The following is a 22,891-nucleotide window of genomic DNA, read 5'->3' on the forward strand; positions in this document are numbered from 1 at the left end:
CTGACTTGTGCTTCCTTCAAAATTTCGAAGGTTCAATGTCCAGATTAATGAGAACTAAAGAGAAATGTGTTGTAAAACATTTAGAAACACAAAACCATTCGCGTTTTATTTACATGAATTAAAAATTTGACTATGGTGGTCCACACTTTTTTTTTCTATAAAGATGAACAAAATAATTGTAGCACATAATTTAGTTTTGACTTTGGATTTTCCCTTCCCTTTCACATTTCTTACTCTTTTATAATTTTTTTTCTGTCCTTGCCTTGCTCAATGTAACTAGGATGATACCACTGGTTTGCTATGAGGCCTTGGAAAAATTCTATTATCTCCACAGAATTCAGACATTTTCTTTTCATAAAATTGCAATAGTAAAACTTTATTTCTCGACTTGTGTGAGAAATGTAGGAATCAAACGGATTAATGTGTATGAAAGTGTAAGAAATGACTTTTAATAACAACTTTTGTTACCAAGTTTTTCCCGAATCTCAGGCCACATAATATTACAAATTCTGATTTAGGTTCCAAAAAGGGAAACAAAGATCATGAAATTTATAACATCATCAAACCTAACAATGATATTTGAAGCCCAGAAAGAAATCTTATGTTTTCTGTTGTAGAGAGCTTAATCAATAATTGTGTTTTCTTTTGTGAGACAGACTGCTATGTTGCCCAGGATGGTATTGAACTATCACGCTCAAGTGATCCTCTCACTTCTGCCCCTGGAGTAGCTAAAACTACTCTTTTGAAATGGTATGAAAGAGTAGACACTGAGACCCTCAGCAGAAGCCGATTTCACAGCATCTTGATAAATATACATCCTTCATCAATGCCTCATATAACCTTTCATTATCATTCCAGAACTCATGAAAATTCACTGTAAACATTCTTAGTATTAATTTCCTGAGAGAAACTTACCAGATCACCTCAACTGAAGAGCTTCATTTGACAATGAGAAAGGTAGATTATGTCATCATCATTAATACTATAAAGCTAATGAAAAATATAATATTTAAATTAATTCCACTTGTACCCCCTACTTGTCTTGAGGTAGATCAAAGAAGAAAAATCAATTGCATTGCTAATGTTAAGAACACAGATCATGATAGCATTCTTATTTGAAACTGGCCACCTTGGAACGCTGTCTGGTTTCAGTGTTATGCTAAAGAGAAACACAGTCCTACTATGATGAAAGCTCAAGCAGGGAACGGTTTGTATCTGTTCTGCTCATTAAAGTTCATTCTATTCCTAACAAATCAAGCTACAGACACCTAAGAAGGTAATAAAGGCTTGTTTTCTAAAACAATTGAAGTATATGAAAAACTGGTTCAAAATGGCAACACGGTTTAATCTACAACTGAATAGTGGATTAGGGAACATAATTACAGCAACTTTCAACGCTTTTTATTATCTCACTATTAACGTGTCCAGAGAAGCTACGAAATTGTTTGTTTGTTATTTTTCCATTTCAAGTAAAGAAACTATTCTTTAACTAGACTTCCTTCTCTGGAACGAACACCACAGAGATATTTTTATTGTGATGACGTACACATTAGATCATTACATTCAAGTAAGTTAACTTTTCCAAGAGAATGAAACTGCCACAAACACTCCTTCCTAAGTGGCACTCTTTCAAACAAGGGATCTGTCCATAAAAGGTAGGGAATACGTTTTAACAGCTAATGAATTTGTTGACTCTTTGGAATTAGGTAGAACTAAAACTGGCATTACAGAGAGAGGGGTATAAATTTAATCTATAGTAACATCAATAATGAGAATGAATGACATTCATTTTGAAAATCAGAAAATGGACTAGTGGCTTAAGCTACCTCGAGATTTGGTATCATGACAAGCTGACGAAAGCTTACTTATTCTTCTCCCTTAATGAAAACTCTGAGCTAACTAGTACAGTTTATGAAAGACTGGAGCCCAGCCTGTAGTCAAACTGCCCAGAAGTTTAGCCAGACCAGAGCGAGGCGAGTAGGGAAGTGTCCATCCCTGGGGGGGGGGGGGGGGGGGGGGNGGGGGGGGGGGGGGGGGGGGAAGGGCAAACAAATAAGAGGAACGGAAAGAAGACTTAGGAGTTTCTTAAACTTGGCAGCTGTTCGGAAGACACAACTCGGCCTTCTACAATGACCAGTCTAGAGTGAGAGGCACCGGCACACAGAAGTAGAAGAGATGGCTGAAGCTAGTATCAACTACGACACTGCCAGTCACCGCTTATTTGTCTTGAAAGTAGGTTGGAGGAGATAAGACCAAAACCAATTACAGTACGGATGTTACGAGCACAGATCATGAAGTTAATTTTTTTTAATTGTCTGATTTACAAATGGTCTGGTTCGAATTCCATCCTAACAAGGAATGCTGATTCGCCATTATAGCCCCGCTAAACTATAAGGTCCGTTAAGGCAGGGAAAGAAAATTAATAGAATAGGAAAAGTTAGAGTAGGAGGGGTGGCCAGACAGTGGTGGCGCACGCCTTTAATCCCAGCACTTGCGAGGCAGAAGCAGACAGATTTCTGAGTTCGAGGGCAGCCTGGTCTACAGAGTGAGGAGTTCCAGGACAGTCAAGGTTATAAAGAGAAAGCCTGTCTTGGGAAAAAAAAAAAAAAAGTGGGAGGGGTGGGAAGATATGGTGCCAGATATGAGCTACCTCTTTTTGAATTGTTGGTTATTGTGGTCCCATAGATGTTCCCAAAGCATTACATTTGACCGCCATTGCTCTTGATTATCCTCCAGAACCTGAAGGTAAGACCCTATCGCTGAAGATACCACACACTTGAGTCCTAGGACACAGAGGAGTCAAGATGGTACGGACCTGGAAACTTCATCCTTACTGGCTGTGTTCCAGATTGACAGGTGCTATGCAGGCCACTGGGGTAGGAAAGCAGTCTACAGTGTTACATATCTGTGAGCTCGGTGAGTTACTGTAACCACAGGACTGGCAAGATACACTCACTGCTGCATTTGTGGCGTGGATAGCATAGGCACAAACATCCACTTTTTAAAAATCACTAGCTTTAAAGCGCTCTCCACAAGACAGAACTCAACCCTATTACCACTAACGGGAATCACAACCCATGACTGGCCAGGTCGTTGGGCCTAGGGCAGAACCTAATACTATTTTCTGCAAAATGGACATAGTGATAAACTGCCCAATAAGTTCTTATATTTGTATCCATTGATTAATGCATTTCTCAAGCCTCATCAGAAGTCTTTATTTGATTGATTCTGTAGTAGACTGCAATTAATACAAAGCCCCATGACCAGTCAACCTGCAGAGAATAAGAGACTTTGTAAAACTGAACTTAAAATGGGATGTCTATATGCCCTGCCTCCAGGATCACATCAGAAGGGGACTCGTAAAAATAAGAGCCAGAGGAAATAGACATCTGCAGAAAAACAGTATTTTCCAGATATGACAGCTCCTCTGCACAGGTGAACTCTCGGGGGCGTAACTTCATATACACGACCTGCTCAAAATCAAGCCAGTTAAAATCTTCCAAAGAATGGGGGAGAAGCTGGCTAAGTCCTGACCTTAGATAAGGAGTTACTGTCAGTTGACAACTGCTAGGACAAAGACTGAGTTGGTTTTCTTCAGGGCTGTGGTCTGTGAGAGGCTACCCACCTCATGCTCCAGTCTGGTAGCCCAGCCTGCCGCCTATGCCTACACAGGCAACACTGTGTGGACTCAGTAGCTTTTAGGAAAACAGAGCACATGAAGATGACAATGGAATGTTGGGAAAGAGATGGGGGCGGGGAACCGAGAGGAAGCTTGTATGGGGTAGGTTTAAAACACATTATATGTACTAACCAAATCTCCAACAATAAAAACTAGAAAAGCTACCAGTCCACATCAGACGTATGTAGCTATGAACTCTGAGGTATTGTAACAACTGGCCTTGGAAAATGCACTACGATCTCTGGCCTATTTTCCACGGTCAATAAAATGCCTATTCGTTTAATTGATATGCATGTTTTAAACTTTTTCAGAAACCTCGAGCGCTTGCTTTAATTTCTTGAATTTATTATTGCTCACAATTAACAATGATTCTAAGTTATATAATCCAGAGAGGTAAAAAAAAAAACAAATGTAACTTGACTCTCAAAAAATGGGGACATTTGGAGAAATGTATCCTTGCTGCTACTGTGGAAAAGCGGCTGCTGGCCTCACCTGGGTCAGCCACTAGAGGACAGTGTGCTCACATGCCACGACTTCGCTAAAGCCCAGCAGGGATCCTCAGAGACTGAAATGATTGCTGCCAAGTGATTCTTTGCCCAGCTTCTGGTCCTACCCTTGGCAGATCCTGCGCATGTAATTCTGGCCTTCCAAATGTGGAGAGGAGAAAAGAAAAAAAAAGTAGCGAAGTTAGAATGCGTTAGGTGACTGGCAAGATTAAAAAGTCACATAAAACTGTGACAATGTCAGGAGTCTTGATGGGGAGGAAAATGCAGGTCAGCAGCCACCGTGCAGCTGTCAGGACACTGAGAAAGTGTTGACGCTGTGAATATTTGACTCAAGCTATTCCTGCAAACAGGCTATAAGGTTCTAGTGCGCAGTGAAACTTGGAGCGGAATTCAAGGACGAGAGCTGAGTCAAGTAAACGGAATGACTGGGAGCCAGTGGCTGAGTTTGGAGTCCACTGCTGTCAAGTATAACAACTACTAGTTTAGGAACTGTAAAGCTGTGACCCTCATAAAGCTGTGTTTGCCGGAATCGGCAACAAAATAACAGAATTACAGCAGCAACACATGCAGTGGGTTTTGTAAAATAAGACCTAAAAAAAAAAAAAAATCTGGCAGCCTTTTACATCTTTAGCAAACTCAGATCCATCATAGTTCCCTCAAAGCTGTCAATTGTAAGCTGTGTTTCTAAGGAGCTGTTCCCACTGAAATTTATTTTGAAGCTCCATCTTTTTTTTTTCAGCTGGAAGACTGCTGACGTGGGTCTCTGAACCTGGGATGATTCCATCGCATTCTCAATACCCTGAGGAAAGAAATCCTCTGCCCATTAGATTTGTATAGATTTTAGGTAATTTTATAGAAAACAAATATTTTTATTCTTTCATAAATATAAGGTTCTGTTTGTTTGTTTGTTTGTTTGCTTGCTTGCTTGCTTGCTTGCTTGCTTGCTTGCTTGCTTGCTTGCTTGCTTGTTGAGACCGAGTATTGCAATACAGCCTTGGCTGGCCTGGAACTTGCTGTTTAAACCAGGCGAGCCTCAAACTCACAGTGATAGCCCTGTTTTATCAGTGGCAAAGGGTTACTTTTTTTTGGATAATAGATTCTTCTCTCATTCAATACATCCCACATCTCGATCACAGTTTCCCCTCTCTCCACTCCTCCCAGCTTTCTGCTTGCCCAGATCCAATCCTCCTCGATTCCCTCTTCAAAAAAGATCAGGACTCTAAGAGATGACAATCAAACAAGACAAACCAAGATCTAGTAGGACAAGATAAAAGCCATCATATGTAGCCTGGACAAGGCAACCCAAAAGCAGGAAAAGAATCCCAAGAGCAGGCAAAAGACTCAGAGATACACCCACTCCCACTGTCAGCAGTTCACCTTTTAAAATAATCTGGGATTGAGCCTAGGGCATCCCAGCTCCCCAGATTGTAAGTTCTTACTGCTTAATAGGCAACGGCTATCCTCTTAAAAGGTAAATGCAGTGGGACCCTCCTGGAGCTGTAAAGTCTAGCTGTTGAATACAAACAAACGAGGAGGAATGCAGAAGGAATGGGGAGTTAAGGTGCTTCCCTGCAACTAAGGAGGTTCATAAAGCCGCCTCTGGAGAAGGGAAAGCTTTTCAGTTAACACACAGGAGTCCTGAGGAGAGGGCCAAAGAAAGCAGAGGCAGAGAAGGAAGCCAGATGAGCAAGTTTCTCCTGGCAAGTATGTCTTAGGGTTTTACTGTTGTGAACAGACACCACGGCCAAAGCACGTCTTATAAAAGACAACATTTAATTGGGGCTGGCTTACAGGTTCAGAGCTTCAGTCCACTATCATCAAGGTAGGAACATGGCAGCATCCAGGCAGGCATGTGGTACACGAGAAGCTGAGAGTTCTACATCTTAGTTTGAAGGCTGCTAGCAGAATACTGGATTCCAGGCAGCTAGGATGAGGGTCTTAAAGCCCATGTCCACAGTGATACACCTACTCCAACAAGGCCACACCTACTCCAACAGAGCCACATCTTCTAATAGTGCCACTCCCTGGGTCGAGCATATACAAACCATCACAAAGTAGGAATTCATTCTGTTGTCTCCTCTGAATCCATGTCTCTAGTACCATCCAACCTAACACCCTATGATACTCCTTTCAAACTTTATGGAAAAATTTAGTAGAATAATATCGATGGTAAGCTGACTTTACAGACTGAGTTTTACAAGTCTATCTTTTCAAATTCTTTAAATTCTCCTGCCCTTAGAGTCAGAATTCTAAGACAAAGAAGGGAAGAAGATTCTAGCATTCAGACTCAAATACCAACACTTCATCAAAACAAACCCATAGATAAATGTTTTATATGTGCACGTATAGGCTTAGTTTTATTTTCAAAACCTACTTTAATTTTGGTTCTCTAATGCGTCCACCTCCCTTCTAGCCCACCACTCACCAGAGGTAGGGGAAAGGAAAGGTTAATAGGAAACGGGGTGGTGGACCTGTTTAGAAATAGTTCTTTGGGGCGATTCCAATCTTCGTTGTCAGCAGTCCAGCCCACTAGCAAAACACCAAGCATGAATCAGTAGCTGCAGCTTGATCCAACTATTGGCAGGAGTCCTCTGAAGTGGCAAAAAGCAGCCGAACACCACTAGAAGTTCTTTGGTGTGTCTCTCTCTACAAAGTCATGACAAGGAAGGATCATTGTCTCGTGTGTCTACTTCAGAAAAACATCCCTTCCTAAGACAGTTTCCAGAAAAACATCACATGACACAACTGAGGCTCCAGGGAAAACAGAAATTCCCACGTCATGTGTGAGCAAAGTTTCTGTAGTTCTCTTTTACACACACAGTATTTTTGCAGGTCCATCTACAACTTCCCATTTGTTATTGTACAAATGGGTATCTATGTAACAAAATCTTTTTTATTTTAACATTACCCACTTTTTATATAAACTTTTAAATCATGAGTTTAAATAAATACGGCTTTCAAAACTCAGCTTTCAAAATTTTGCTTTAAAGATAAAAGCTAATTTCAGGTCATTTTTAGGCAATTTCTTTAGGCAGTAGGCACCTAAATTTCAGTAACTACCTTTTTATGATCTCTATGTCAGGTATGAAGCAACTAAAATGCTCATACCTTGTTAATAAAAATGTAAAATGGCACCACCACTTTGAAAAATGCTTTTGTTTTTATATCTATACAGTTATTAAGCAATTCTACATGTAGGTACTTATCCAATAAAAGTAAAAGGATATGTCCAAACAAACGATTGTGGAGGCTAAAACTGAATATAGTACATATGCCCCTCCACATGAGAGTGGAATGCTATACCACAGTATAGACAAGTAGAATACTATTTTGCAAAAAGAATAATTGGTATAAACAGAAACAAGGATAAATTTTAATAACATGCTGAGTTAAAGCACCCAGGCAATCAGGTTAATTGAAAATGGTAACATCAATTTGTATAAAACTTCTAAAACAGTAAATACCACAGGATACAATGACAGTTAATTATAGATATCAGATCAGTGTTACATTCTGGATGTGGAAGGTAGAGAGTTAATTGGGAGGGGCTGAAGGAAGCTTGCTGAGGTGACAGAAATAGTCTGCCTTGAACTATCTTTGCCAAAACTATCTGAATGGAACCTTTGACAGCTAAGTGCTCCAGATTCTCAATACATGTCAATTACATTACAATGAAAAAAAATGAGCATGGATTGAACATCCTTTGCAAAAGAAAAAGGAGCCCTCCCGAAGGTACGGTTCTTGTGGTGTAATGTTGTGTTGGCCTGCGTAGTCATCAGAAAAAAAACATTTGACATAAACTTCACTTCAATAAACAGACCTGAAATAAGACCAAAGGAGCATTTGAATCCCATTTTGAGGTTTATTGCTCAGGCTCTGTCCTGTTAAGACTATTTCAACCCTTCCTTCTTCACTGGGGTAATTTCCAATTTGAAAGATAAAGTTATCTTTTTGGGAAATATTTTGAACTTTGTGGGTTGGCTTTAATTGCACCCTTTCATCTCAGCAGGTCCACCATCAGGACAAACTCTGCTGAGGCATATCAGTCAATCACTGTAACTTCTGTATTTCACGGTAGCCATGAGAGCAATGGTTAATTGTGGGTATTACAGAGCATAAGTCTCTATGACAGGAACTATGATCAAAGTATATGCCTCAAAAAAAAAAAAAAGGATCAAGATTCTAGTCAAATGTGGTTCCCTTATATTGCACTCAAGGGATGAAGGAACAGATTTCTTTATTCTAGAATTTTATCTTGTTCAAGGATACCTGTACACCTGCGTGATGATGCTATGGTAGATTGCCTAGTGGTTCCCTATAAGGTCTTATCACTAAGTGAAAAGTCTACTTCTTTTCCCTTGATGTGGTCACTTGGGGTTTTTAGGGGGCTGAGCACAAGATTTGAGATGACCTTGAGAGATTGGGAGCCATTTTTGAAGTGTGTGGGTTTTGATAAGCTTCAGTTGCCAAAGCACGTGGGAGCACCTGTACTTTCAAACTTTGTGTTGAGACCAATCCCTAATTTCTGAGACACAGTAATTTATTTAAAAAAAAAAAAAACCACATTGAATAAATGATTCAAATGTTACTTTTGTTTGTGACTGAATACCTTCATGTGCACAATATGCAGATTTTGAGTGGAATAAATGTAAGTTTTTGTTAAATGCAACACATCACTGATATGTGAATTTGAAACCTATGTTGATCTAATCTAAAAAGTATTGTTTGCCTATACCAAACCCTCATTTCCTGATATTGTTAAATAAAAATATTGCAGATCTAGCCGCAGTGGCCTCTAGCTGATGTGAATAGTATGCTGAGCCCATGCAGTGTCTGCAGGTTTGAAGCATTCCCAAATTCTTAAAGAAGAAACAGTACTGTGCAGGTTACTGGACTTAAGGAACGGTCTGGTGGACGTGGGAAGAACTGGGATCTTCTTCATTAAAGATGAACAAATGCATTTGGCCATTTGTGTCTGGAGACAAATCCTCACTTCTGTCTTGTCTACCCTGTCTCATTCTTGTGTCCGTTGTTGAAATTTCTGAAAGGTTTCTAACCAGTTATTCACCATGGATGGGATCAAACGCTGAACTATAGACACTTATCATTAGGTAGATCACATAACAAGCTAATATAATTTACATCCATCAGCTAAGTATGAATACAAAGTGTACTGAGTTCCAAGCTCACCGCTTCTTGTTTATTTTGCTGTCACGGTTTGCACCATTCTTTTGCAAAGAAAATAGTAAAACCTTTTCTCGTTTTTATCTGTCTGTTCCTGCTGCGTTTCTCCATCATCTATTTTTTTTTTTTTTGGAGGAGTTTCGAAGAAACCATGGTGATCAGCCTCATTTTCATGGCTCACTCACCCTTAGCACACCTACTCATCCATTTTCTTCATGTGAATTCTGAGCTTGCCCTGCAGTTTTTACTTAGTCCAAATTCTGGATAAGCAACGTTAGATCAGAGATGTTGGCAAAAGATGGAACTCCTTTGCTAGCCCCCTAATTTTCTCTATGCACGCACACTGAATTCACCTTGCTGCTTCTCTACTGATCCCCTCTTTCTGCTGAGTTGTCCATCTGTTCTGAAGGTTTTCCTCCTGTCTGGATATCTGCCCTTAAAGCAATTTCCCAACTAACATATGACAGTCTGGGGTCAGTGCCAGAGGCAGGAGTGTGCACTATACTACATCTTAAGACCAGGTTCCTACTGAGTCCGTCCATATGGACGTCTTAGAAGAGAATAATGCAGGCCACAGAAGAGGAAGCACTGAGGGTTTGCTTACAAATCCTTTTGGCTTCCCTTATAAGTAATAATAATAATGATAGCTAAGGACCATCTTTTGTAGTTTCCAGACACTGAATAGGACACTCTTCAGTTGATGTTCTGTAGTCTGTGCCAAGATCATCATCTACACATCCTTTTAGATTTGAACACTTCAGTTAATTTTATGGTTTCGGTCCACACTAAGATCCAGATGGCCCTAGATTTATATCTTGTAACTCTCTAAGATTTTCCAGTTGTTAAGATGTAAGAGCGTCAGGAAGCATTTTTGAAAATTTATTATAAACATTTTATGTCATGGCGTATACAAAAAGGGCTTGCAAAATTTGAGAGTATAGCTCTATGAATATTCCGAACAAAGACACTCTCTCATCTCACCCAGAACATTCACAGGACTCTGAAAGTATCTCTCCCTAACTAGTCTTGTCAGCAGCAGCACCTGAGGGATGCCGACTACCCTGAGTTTTAGTATTATAACTGAATAGGGCTGGCTGAGAGGTCAAAGGCACTTACAGCCAAGCCTAAAAACTGGAGTCTGATTGCCAGGAGCCATGTGATGGGAGGAGAACCTCTATGTGCACGTGACTTATATCCATTTGTGCACGCACATACACACAATATAATAAATAAGCTTAATTTTTAAATTTACTTTTATGCATATGACTATTTTGTCCACATGTACATCCATACACTACATCTGCGTCTTGAGCCCCTGGAGGCCAGAAGCAGGTGTTAGTTCCCCCATGAGTTACAGACAGTTGTGAGCTACCGTGAGCGGTCGGGACTCAAACCAAGTCCTCTGGAAAACTTGCCAGTTCTTACTAGCTGATTCATCACTCCAGCTCCATGAATGAATTTTTGTGTTTGACTTCTTAGACTCAGTTTTATCCTATGAAATTAATCAAGATGATTACATACAATTGAAGTTTAGAATTCTTTTTTATTTATTCTATCCAGTTGCTTAGATAACCTTTTTTTTTTTTTTTACATTCACACTTCCACTGAAGGATATATGAGTCGCTTATAGTCTGTTGACAATTACAAGGGATGCTGCTTTGAGTACACACTTATGACTTCTGGAGACTTACATACTTGCTCATGTTATTTCAAGGAGACATAGAATTAATTGGCCACAGGACATGCATATGTTGAGTCTTAGTAAAATATTGCTGACAGTTTTCAGAAGCTCATTAGGTATTTTGATACTTGGGTATTGCAGTTGTGATGGATGACTAGCAGTGAACTAGGAAGCTATTTTCTGCCAGAAGACATCCTTTGATGGTTATGGACCTTTAATCACTATCACTTCTGTGCTAGTCAACATTGGAAACATCATGACCACAACAACTCTTATAAAGGGAAATGTTTCATTGGGGCTGGCTTATGGTTCAGAGGTTTAGTCCATTATCATCACGGTGGGAAGCATGACCGTGGGCAGGCAGACACAGTGCTGTAGAAGGAGCTGAGAGTTCTACATCTGGGTGGGCAGGCAACGGGTAGAGAGAGGGGAACTGGGCCTGGCTTGAGCATTTGAAACCTCAAAGCCCACTTCCAGTGACACACTGTCTCCAACAAGGCCACACCTACCCCAACAAGGCCACACCCCCTAATAGCACCACTCAGAATCTATGGAGGCCATATTTCTTCAAACCACCACAACCCATGAACAAAAGATGAGTGACTAAGATGGTTTTGTTTGCTTTGGATGAAGGAGGGGGGCTTTGCTGGTAGTAAGTCTGAGTGGCTATTTCATATTATTCTTTAAATAATGTAAAAGTCCCTACCAGCAAGTGGCAACCAAAGATGGGAATTTTAAGGACTACAAAGGAGGAGTTGGGCAATAAAGCACCAATAGAAAAGACCTTGAAGTTGTGAAGAGTGCATTTTAAAAAACTAAGTAGGTGTGATGGTCATGGTTAGAGTTCTACTTGCCTTGATGTTAGAATATTATATGCATCACTAAGAATTTTATTATTGCTAACAAAGAGATACATGAGACTAAAAAGGACATGTGACCATCAGGCCAGTGACTTGTGGCAATGAATAATGGAGAACTTCTTTAGGGAACTTTAAGAACTGAGATTTAAGACTCTAATCCATTGTGATTGTTCCAGGTAATCTTAAAGTGCTAGCTCCGAAAATCTTAAAATCTCAGAACTTGTTCTTGAATTAACCCTTCTCCATGATCAACTTCCTCTTTTGAGTCTTTCCATTTTCCCTTTTGGCCTCTACATTGAGCAATGGCTCTCTGGAGAAACAGAACCACTAGAATGAATGTATATTATAAAAGGGGAATGTATTTTTTGGCTTACAGGACTGATCAGTATGGGTTAGGGAGTTCAACAATGGCTGCCTACATGCGAAAGAAGCTGGAGAATGCTGGCACTTTCTCAGCCCATGAAGTTCATGGGCCTCAGTAGTTCCAAACTGGCTCTGAAGGCTTTCCCTAGAAAGCTGCTGGCATTCAGTCTACCTTAGAGGGCTGAAGAAGCTGGCATCTGACATCAGAAGGAGGGTAGGAGGACTATGGTAGCTGATACACACAGACAATCAGGAAGAAGCAGCCAGAGGTAGACAGGAGCATACTGCTTCCCCTGAGGCTTTTTTTTTTTTTAATCTGGGTCAGCAGTTCTGAGGTGCTGGCTAAGATATCTGTCCTTTCTCAGTTAATCCTATACCTGCCCCCCATCTCCTTGATCATTCCAAATCCTGTCGTGCTGATAATCAAGATCGACCATCACAGCCTCCCATTTAAATCAATCACATCTCCAGATGTGCAGCTTGATCTTTCAGGAAGGAAATCAATTTTTTATTTATCGTGAACTCCTTGCTGGAGTCTCATGTATATAAAAGCGTCACTCACTCTACTTCTGTATCCCCTTACTATCTTCCCCACTTCATGATCATAATAAAACCCCTTCCTTTTAAGGAGCACTATTGATGTCCTGTGACATGTGGCGGGGATGGGATACATAAATGTTCTGGGGTAATGGTTGGGACAACGGTCCTCAAAAGGAAGATTTAGAAGTTTGTCACGATCCTGCTGCTGTTGTCAGGACTGAGGGGACATGGTGTGTGTGTGTGTCTGTGTGTCTGTGTGTGTGAATAGCATGCACAAATCAGGGCATAGGCCTCTCTTATAGCTACGCAGGCTTTGGGAGCTCAGGTGCACACTAAGACAAATGGTAAGCTCCTACAGGAGTTCTGTTAAGTTGCTTCTGATGAGTCCACATTGTCAACAAAGGTTATTCTCTTATTTGCAAGATGGCAGCTAGAAAAAGGCTAACATCACTAGGTCAGGAGTTGCAGTTTCTAAGTTGAAAACACAAAGCAAGTAGGACAATTGCAGATTTGAAGAGATAAGATGTGAGAGATACTATGTGCTGTAGAATTGGAAAAAAAACTAAATGCTATTATATATTCATATATATATATATATATGAATGAAAGAGATCCACGAGGCATATATAGCCCGCTATATATATATATTTGAAACTGTGGCCTCTGAGACACTATAATAGTTGCTATATAGTCAGGATGAAAGGCCAGATCTCTAGCCTGTGATTACGAGTTGTATAAGATACACCCAATTCTGGAGAATCATTTCTGCGTTAATTCTTGCATGTTTTCCAGAACATTCTTTTTCACTTAGACTATAGTGAATGAATGCAAGTGACTGCTTCTTTGACTATTTTTGAGTCTCAATGTGAAGCAGGGGTGGAGGGGAATCAGTGATCTCTTTAGAATTGATCCAAGTGAGGAATAAAAGTTAGGCTGAATCTATACTTACCTGAAGTTTCAAGAAGTACCAAATTCCTAATACCATGTTTTGTTTTGTTTTTAAAATCACTTTTACTCTGGGAATTAAACTTAAAACAATTTTCAGGTAGCATAGCAATTTGGCTATTTTTCTGTAGCAACTGCCACAGAGCATATAACTTGGGAGAAAACAATGATTATTTTTAACAGAGTTTGGGTTTCAAAGAAAGAAAGTAGGGAAAGTTCAATAACTTCTGTGCATGAGACATTTTAATCTACATTTGAATACTCTGTAGAACTCTGTACTTCTTACAGCTGAATTTGGCTTCTCCCCAGAGAAAATAGAAATATGACCTATAAATTATGACTGAAAAAATAACTATGTGCATATGTCATATACATACCATTGTAATGACAGTATTATTATTTTTCTATTTCTCTTTATAGCTTCTTAACTTTTTAAGTGCCATGAATAAAAATCTAGTCTGTCCAAGATTTCTGGTAATAGTCCATGTTGGAATATTATAAAAATACCAGGAAATTGTGCTCAGGTCAAAGACAAGTTTAGAGGACCTATGGTACACACATCGCCACACACACACACACACACATACACACACACTTATACATACTTAGGGAAGTAAATGCCTAAAAATGTTTGAAATCAGAGACGACAAAAAAAAAAAAAAAATCCTGGGAAAGTATGGAGCTGCCATAAGTCATGCTAGTGGAATTAACAGGCTTCTGTGAAAGATAACCTAAAATAGATACTGTCCTTATATGTCACAGACATTTTTTACCATTTTTAGTAGCTTTAAGGAAGTAAAACTCTATTAACCTCTATTAAAGCAAAATGTAACACAGCATATATAATAGGTTACTTGCAGATAAGGGGTGAGGGACAGACATAGTAGTATATAGGCCAGAAAACCAAACAAACTATTGGATGTTGCTGACTATCCTTCTAGATCTGAAACTTTTCAGGGGTTCCTGGCACCGTTCCACACAGAGCAAAGCAGGCATAACTCAGTCAGTAAAGCTGACGCTGGCAACGTGTCACTATGCACACACAATGTATAATGTGCATAAAAGAGGGCACACTGCACTTCTCAATTACATTTATACCATCAGTCACCCACACACACAATTGAGTCATAAGAATGATGAAAATCCGTTGTTTCACATATTTGACGGTTTTATTGAACTGAGTAATGTCACATAAACATACTAGTATTTCCTAAAAAATATTAACACTAACTATAAATCATTAGCCTGTCCTTGCCCAAAGTCCAGAAGCCAGCCTTATGGAGTCCAAAAATATTCATTCAGAACTGCAGTCTTTATGATTGAAGCAACGGTCTGCACGCAACCACAAAGCGCTCCGAGCATCCGAGGATTCGGCACCGAGCAGGGCACCGAGAGCAGCGCGGCCTGTCTCGGAGGGGCGCCGGGTCACCCCGCAGCCTCGGCTCCTGGAGTTCCGCCTCCCAGCGGTTCCCCAGGGTTGGGGGGGGGGGTCACTTGCCCGTTGCCGTGGTTACGGGCGCCGTCCTCTACGACGGCGTGGCTGGGCTGAGGAAGCAGGAAGGAGAACAGCCTGGACTTGGGAAGCTTTGGAGCGTCTCTCCCCCGTGCGCTGCATCCCACGGCTACTCTCGGGGAAGCACCGCCCGGGCTACGGAGGACCGCCGGTCGCTCCGAGCTCCAGCACCGCGCCGACATCTCGCGAGATTTCAGCCCGCCCCTCCCGCCCCCCCTCCGTCCCCTCGGCTCGGCCCGCAGCTCCCGCTATGGCTGCGCTGCGGAGGCTCCTGTGGCCGCCGCCTCGGCTGTCGCCGGCGCTCTCCCCTCAGCAGCCCTTCCTCTCACCGTGGGGGCGGCCTGCGGGGACGGCTCCCGGGATGTCCGGCCGGCCCTTCTCCTGCCGGGAGGAGGACGAGGGGGCCGTCGCGGAGGCGGCGTGGCGGCGGCGACGCTGGGGCGAGCTGAGCATCGCAGCGGCGGCGGGCGGGGGACTGGTCGGTCTTTTGTGCTACCAGCTGTATGGGGACCCCAGAGCCGACCCCTCGGAGCTAGCGGCCCCGGAACTCGAGGACCCGCCCCGCGGCAGGGGACTGCTGCCCATCCCGGTGGCTGCTGCCAAGGAGACGGTAAGTGCCTGAGCGCGTGCGCGCACCGCGCAGGTGACGCCAGAGGGTTGGGCTGCCAGGTGTCCCACCTGCCCAGGGAGGGCTTGGGGGTCGCGGTGACACTTGACTGACACTTGACAGTGGAGGTTGTGGAAGCACTGTGAGCTCCTGTAACAGAGAGTGAGGAACCTCCAGTGAGCCGCGTAGATCCACACCAGGCGCATCTCTATGCACTAGGATGCTCAGGGAGAGATGAAGATGATGCTGTCACTCATGCCTCAACACCGTTCTGGTTGCTGCAGCTACCGTCGAGCAACCAAATACAAACCAGACACCCCACCCCACCTCACGACACACAACTAAAGGACTTGACAGGCATAAACACGAAGAAGTAAGTGATGAGTGAGAGAAAGACAACAAGAGCAAATATTCCTGGAAGCGAGTGCTGGATGCATTCTGAAGGCATCTTTAGATATCGGAGTCTGCCTCATTAGTGTACAGCAGTCCCAAGAGAGGTGTTGCCATACTGGGAAGGGAAACGTTACTCAAAAGTAGTACACCTCTCTTTCTCTTTCTTTAAATAAACCCAGAATCCCTGACGTGATAGGCTAGAACAAACCACAAGAGAGGTCATGAAAGGTGGGAAACTCAGAGTGAAGCTAACTGCAGAACCATCATATAAAAACGTTGAGCTACAATGTAGTTCTGATATAAGGTAAAGACTGTTAAGGCAAGAAGAGTAAGAGATGTGTCCCGTGTCCCCCTACCCCTCTCCCCACCCCCAACACACACTGTTCTCTATTTAATTGTCATGTAAATGACTTCGAGAATTAGCCTAGGGAATATTTCTACATCAAGACTAAAAGGATATGACAAGATTGGGTGAAATAGTGCCCCTTTTTAACCTTAATGAAATTTTGTACTTTTTTCTCCTGTATGTAGGTCTGTAGTGACCATGTACAAGTACCCAGCTTCTTGTGTATGTTTTGGATGCAGGTTGGCAGTGCGTTTAGGTTAGGGAATCTCTGCTATGCACCTTTGCTTAGTGATAAATGACACGCACGCTGTGTAAAGTACTTTTATACAAATAAATAATCAAGTCCTAGCAAACACTGTCCGCCTTCAACCCCATACATACACACCTGCTATTTTGTGGCTTAGGAGAGTAGCATGACATTTGTCTTTTGATTGACCACGTGAGAACTTTTAGTCAACTGGAGTTGGTCTGGAAACAGATTAACGAGGTAGGGAACATGCAAATAGTGTTTTCTTTCCTCCCTTTTAAAAATGAACGTTACCTTTAGATTGGAGAGACTGGATCACGTGGTTCCATGAGTGTGCTCAGAAAGCTAGACTCTGACTCAACAACGCTGTGGGCGTTAACTAAGTTAATAGATCTGGAACAGAATGGACCGCCTCCTGTGTAGTAAATGTTTGTCCGTTTTGCCTTTACTCATTTATTTTGTGTTTTTGTTTCTTTTTGTTACTAGTGACCAAGTCCAGGACATCATGAATGCTGCATAGTGGTCTATCACAGACTAGCCTCCCTGGGTCCTTTATTGTCTAGTAGTATTTACTACATTAGCATTGTTTCATCTGCATACGATTTTCTATGTGATGTTTTAGAAATAAACTGACACTAACATCCCCTGTCTTTCCCGTCCCAGTCTCTGCTTCAACATCATAGTTGTCATACCTTTTGCATGTGATAGTTTTTCCTTCTGTAAAACGTGTTATTGTCCTGTTATTATCCGAATATTGGAATTTTCACGATAATGAGCTTTGGCTTGAACATTTTTTCATGCTTGTACTAGGTGCTTTCATGACAAAAGACCTTTCATTGTGGAAATTCATGTCAGAAAGGTTCATAGTATGTTTCTTACACTATTTCTGTTCTCTTTTTCTTCTCTGGAAAGACCCTCTGGAAAGAGGGTCTGAATTTAAGCCTGACATCCTAATGCTAATTTGTGTCTTTTTAAAATGCATCCACTGGGCATTATAACCAGGCTTCAGCATGGCTAGAAAAAGACATGTTCACTTGTAGAAGTCTAGGTTTGGTATATAACCTAGAGGAAGAAACATTTATTCTTCCAGATCCATGCAGATTTGGGATTTGTATTAGCTGTATCATAGTTGCCATGAGTAGTACCTGACAGGAACAGTTGAAGGGAGGAGAGTTTTATCTTGACTCATAGTATCAGGGGGTAGCCATCATGACCACAGGCATGTAAGGCGCTGGTCACCTGACATCCACAGTCAGGATGTACAGAGAGATGGATGCTCGTGCTCAGCTCACTGTTTGCAGGCTGTTTGCAGTCCAGTCCAGTGTGTCACCCATAGTTGGGCTAGATCTTTGCCAACCCACCTGATCCAGTCAAGAAACTCCCTGGGAAATATGCTCAGAGATTTGTCCCCCTAGGTAGTTTGGGGTCCTTTCAAGTTGATAACCAACATCAACCATCATAGGGCAGGACTGTCTTAAGGAAAAATAGCTATCCTCTTGGAGACTCTGTAATTTATCTTTAATAACCTTAAAGAAGTGAATATATTCTACCTAAAGGTTAAAGAGGACAATTGAAATCATTAAAATAATTATATTAACCCTATACTTTATTGCATTTAGATATTTATGCATCACATAGTATTTTTACATACATATATGACACATGCACATGTATAGTATATGTAATATATAACACATATAATGTATATAACATGTATTATATATATTACATGAATATATAATATGTAAGTTTGAATATGAAATTTCCTCAACAGCCTCATTTGTTTGAATAATTGGCCCCTAGCTAGAAGCGTTGTTTGGGAAGTTTATAGGTCTGCAGATGCTAGTGCTTTGCTGGAGGAAGTATGTCTACTGGACAGAGTAGATTTATAATCTAGCCCTACTTCCCATTCTCTCTCTACTTCCTGCAGGCATATGAAATATGATCGCTTTGCTTCCTGCCAGACTAGTTTGGTCCTCCTGCTACAGGCCTTTCCCACAGTGATGGACTGGAACCTTAAGCCCAAATAGCCCCTGTTTGCCTCTAGCTTGTTTTTTGTCAGTATCCTATCTGTCTTAGTTAAGGTTTTGTTGCTGTGAAGAGATATCATGAGCACAGCAACTCTTACAAAGGGAAACATTTAGTTTGGGATGGTTACGGGTCGGAGGATTAGGTTATTGTTGTCATAGTAGGAAGCATGGTGGCATGGAGACATAGTACTGACAAAGAGTGATCCACTCCACAGCCAGTGGGAAGAGAACTCGGGGCCACTAGGCCTGGCTTGAGCTTCTGAGACCTCAAAGCGCACCCTCTAGTGACACACTTCCTCCAACAAAGCCACACTTTCCCCAGCAAGGCTATGCCTCCGGATAGTGCCATCTGCCAAAGCCCACTGAGCCATTTTCATTCAAACTACAACACTAGAATAGCACCAGACAAGTCACTCACATAGACTTTGTAGAATAATTACGTTGAGCTAATTTACCTTCTCTACCAAATTTTCTCTTTTTCCTTTACAAACTTAAATTATTAAGTTAAGGCATATTTCAAGAAGAAACAGTGTCCAGTTTCTAATTCCAGTTGAGGTTACATTCTAAATCACTTCTTTGGGAAAATTCAAACCACTTTTTTTTTTTTTCTGTATATAACAGACACCCAGCCTCAACATTGGAACACGCACACTGTGAATATTTCAGGGTGAATATGTGTAAATCAAGTTTTATTGGTAGATGAGAGACAGCAGATATTGGGCCTGTTGTCATTCTTGCTGACCCTTTCCTCCAGATGTAGTGATCTTCAAAGGAATAGTTTAAAATTATTTAAGTGAAAATAGTTTTAAAAATTAGTGATGAACACGAAACGGTAGAATACATTGTAAACCTGTATAGTTGTACAAAAAAGGTATCTCGGCTTTTGAACCTTAATTCCCATCATTTTCAGGATGTTATCTGTTCCAGGATCTCATCCTCAGGGCGGCTTTGACCTTGGAGTTTATGAGAGGTCATATGGATGACTCAAGTGAGATCACCTATGGCAGGATGTTCAGCTCTAATCTTCCATGAAGGTCTGTTTTAGTTCCCAGAGTCACTTCTTAGTTTTCTGAGCCTTAATTTTGGGTACTATTTTGCATATGGAAGTTAGTGCAAATTAAAGCCCATTGTGTATCACCTCATGAAAGTTGACAATGGCTGTTGCCAAAGTATGCTATAGTATATGCCTGAGGTTTCGCCCAGGCCCCTGAGCAGACAAATCCCATGCTGTGCCACATATCCATGAGGACTAATAACTAGAAATTTAAGTTATTATAGCATTGGAAGGTATGGACAGAGTAATTATAGGGATTTTTGCAATAGGTACAAAATGTGTATACTTATTTTTTCATCACTAAGCATATGATAAAGTGATGTTCTTTGTAAATATATTTAGTTTCTCAGCATTAGTATTTCATTAAATGCTTTTATGTTTTTCTTGTTTTGAGATGGATATATGTGTAAAATTATATATTGAAACTGTTCACCACCTGCTCATAATAGCTATCAATTTAGTAATTCTGTCAGCAAGTGGCTCCTTTCATCCCTAATTAGTTACTTCTGCATCTCTTTGATCATACAATCTGACATTAAAAAATTAAGCTAGCAGAGATTTATTTTGGCTCAAAGTTTTGAACGTTTTCAAGCTATCATGGCAGACAAAGCATACAGAGCAGCTGGTTCACAGCACATAAACATGTGGAGACAGTGCACTATGAAACAGCCAGGAGGAAACTTCTAGGCTACTTCAGTGACACCCGCAAACACACACTCACCTGACCTCATAAAGACTCCTTGGGTTCCTTAAAGAGCACCACCAACTTGGGAAGATGTCTTCAGAACAGAGGCATATGGGTGATAGTTCACATTGAAACGACGACCGTCCCCTCACTTTCTGTTTTTCTCTTTTTAAAATAACATGCAACATGTTAATTATCCTTGACATGCTAAAAGATAATACATTTTCTAAAGGTGATCATTTATGGCAATGGACATAAGTCTGTGTAAATAATTGTTTTTTATTTTATTTATTTTGATGATGCTGGAGATCATACCCAGGACCTTAGGCAGGCAAATTACATCTTCTATTATGATTTATTGTCTCCGTCAATAAGTGCTTAATATTTTTTAAACTATTATACCATTATTCCTTTGCTTTTTTTTTATTTCATGGATATAATATCAAGATTTCTGTTTCATGTTCCATTTGGAAGTATAAAAATATATCAATCTGGCCATTGTTCATTTAAATAGTTTATTCATAGAATACTTACTAGGGACAAGTATGGTAATGTACATCTGTCATGTTAGGTTTGGGAAGGTAGAGACAGGAAAATTTTCTACAGCCTGGGCAATATAGTGACTTTGAGCTCAGCTTGAGCTATATGGCAAGGTCCTATATCAAAAATAAATGCATTTGAAAATTTTAAATAGGTGCTAGCAATTTGGTGATAAATGAAATAAATGCATATATGTTCTCAGTTTATAATATGGTGAAAACACAGAATATGACATGCTAACCTGATGTGATGGGAAAAATAGAATGTATCATGAGACCACACAGGAAAGACATATACCCCAGACACCACACCTGAAAATGTGTCTTCCTGGAAGAAGTAGCCTTACAATGGCACTTGAAAACTGAATAGGAATTATTAGTTACAGAGGGAAATGAGGGCTGGTAGATAGTATTGTAGCAGAGTCCTTGCCTAGTGCTTTGTAGGCCCTGGTTTTCTAACCCAGTATCACCACCAATAAAATAAAATCAATATTGAAGAGTGGAATGAGGATTAAGATGAAGGACAAATTTCCAGTTGGATACATAGGTCAGAATCTCAGTGTCTTTGTGATAGAAATTAAGTTGGGAATCATCAAGTACTAAAACTCATAAGATGAAAAGCAAACCCCAGACATCGGCTCAGGGGAGAAGTAGGAACTACAAACCAGTTATCCAAACGGTAGGAGCATGAGTGACATTTGGCAATACCTTGGGTGACACCTGAGAGTAATGGTGAAGAAAGGATGCTATCAAAGAACTGAATTCATTTCATTTAGATGAGAGACTCTGAACTATGTTTAAATGCTGAAAAAGATGTAAAAGATTAAACTGAAACAGAGGTTCGTTTGTTGCCAAGCAGACAAATGGAAGTGGATATTAAAGTGGGGAATTTACTCTTAAGTAGTGCAGGGTGTGGACCATTTCCTTTCTAATGGGGGGGTTGAGGGGGAAATAGACTATATGACTATTTATTAGCAAGGAAAAGAAGTTCTTGACTAATGTCTTGTGCTTACTATATGAAATAGGAGGTAATACCATTCTGAGAGCAAAATGTGCACACCAAGAAACAGATTTGGGGGAGGGTAGAGAGTCGCTGTATGGCAGTCTTTGGGGGTTGGAATTTAGCTCATTGGTAGAGTGCTTATTAACACACCTAAGACCTATATTTTGTCCCCAACTCCAAGAAAGAACACTTGCAGAATCTTTTTGTCTCTCGTGATTCATATTTACAGTGTTAACTATGATTTTTTTAAATGATGACTTTTTTTTCACTTCTGTCTGAAATGCAGCATTTAACAGGATCACAGCCTTTGCTATTCTAGTTGATAGATTTTCATGTTGTTGTTTTTATTGAGTGCAGAAACCTTAAGAATCTGGTCTAATAATTTATACCTGTGATGTAATAATTTATACCTATTAATTTGCATAGAAGATGTATCTAATTCATAGTATAGTACAGTTTTTTTTTGTTTGTTTAAACTTGATTGTCTGGGTTTGTCTACAAAATTTAGACTGTATTATAATTGTGCCAGACACTGAGAATTTGAATAATAACTGTATCCTGTAAACAGTTGTGTTTGAGAAAACGTCTAAAAGTCAAATAAATTCTACTTATTTCATTATCTGGCATTAAAGAAATCATCTAGTGAACTATAGCAGAATTTTACAAACATGTTATTTTCTTTTTCTGGAACCGTTTTGTTTTTTTGTTTTTTTTTT

The 22,891-nt window shown here is 40.6% G+C and overlaps 1 protein-coding gene and 1 long non-coding RNA gene across 3 annotated transcripts in view; one reads left to right on the forward strand and one right to left on the reverse strand.

Moving 5' to 3' along the window:
- Positions 1-14,905: 14,905 nt before the first annotated feature.
- On the reverse strand, positions 14,906-15,473 carry LOC110299916. Its single transcript, XR_002378532.2, has one exon. It is a non-coding gene; the product is annotated as an uncharacterized LOC110299916 (long non-coding RNA).
- Positions 15,468-22,891, forward strand: part of Micu3 (mitochondrial calcium uptake family member 3) — a 76,705-nt gene continuing 69,281 nt past the window's right edge. For both annotated transcript variants that reach the window (XM_021169879.2, XM_029480397.1), the window contains exon 1: positions 15,468-15,881. In XM_021169879.2, coding sequence (XP_021025538.1) covers positions 15,522-15,881 — 360 coding nt within the window. In that variant the 5' untranslated portion in view covers positions 15,468-15,521. The remainder of the gene's footprint in view (positions 15,882-22,891) is intronic.

This window comes from Mus caroli, chromosome 8 (assembly GCF_900094665.2).
Source record: "Mus caroli chromosome 8, CAROLI_EIJ_v1.1, whole genome shotgun sequence".
Classification (NCBI taxonomy): domain Eukaryota; kingdom Metazoa; phylum Chordata; class Mammalia; order Rodentia; family Muridae; genus Mus; species Mus caroli.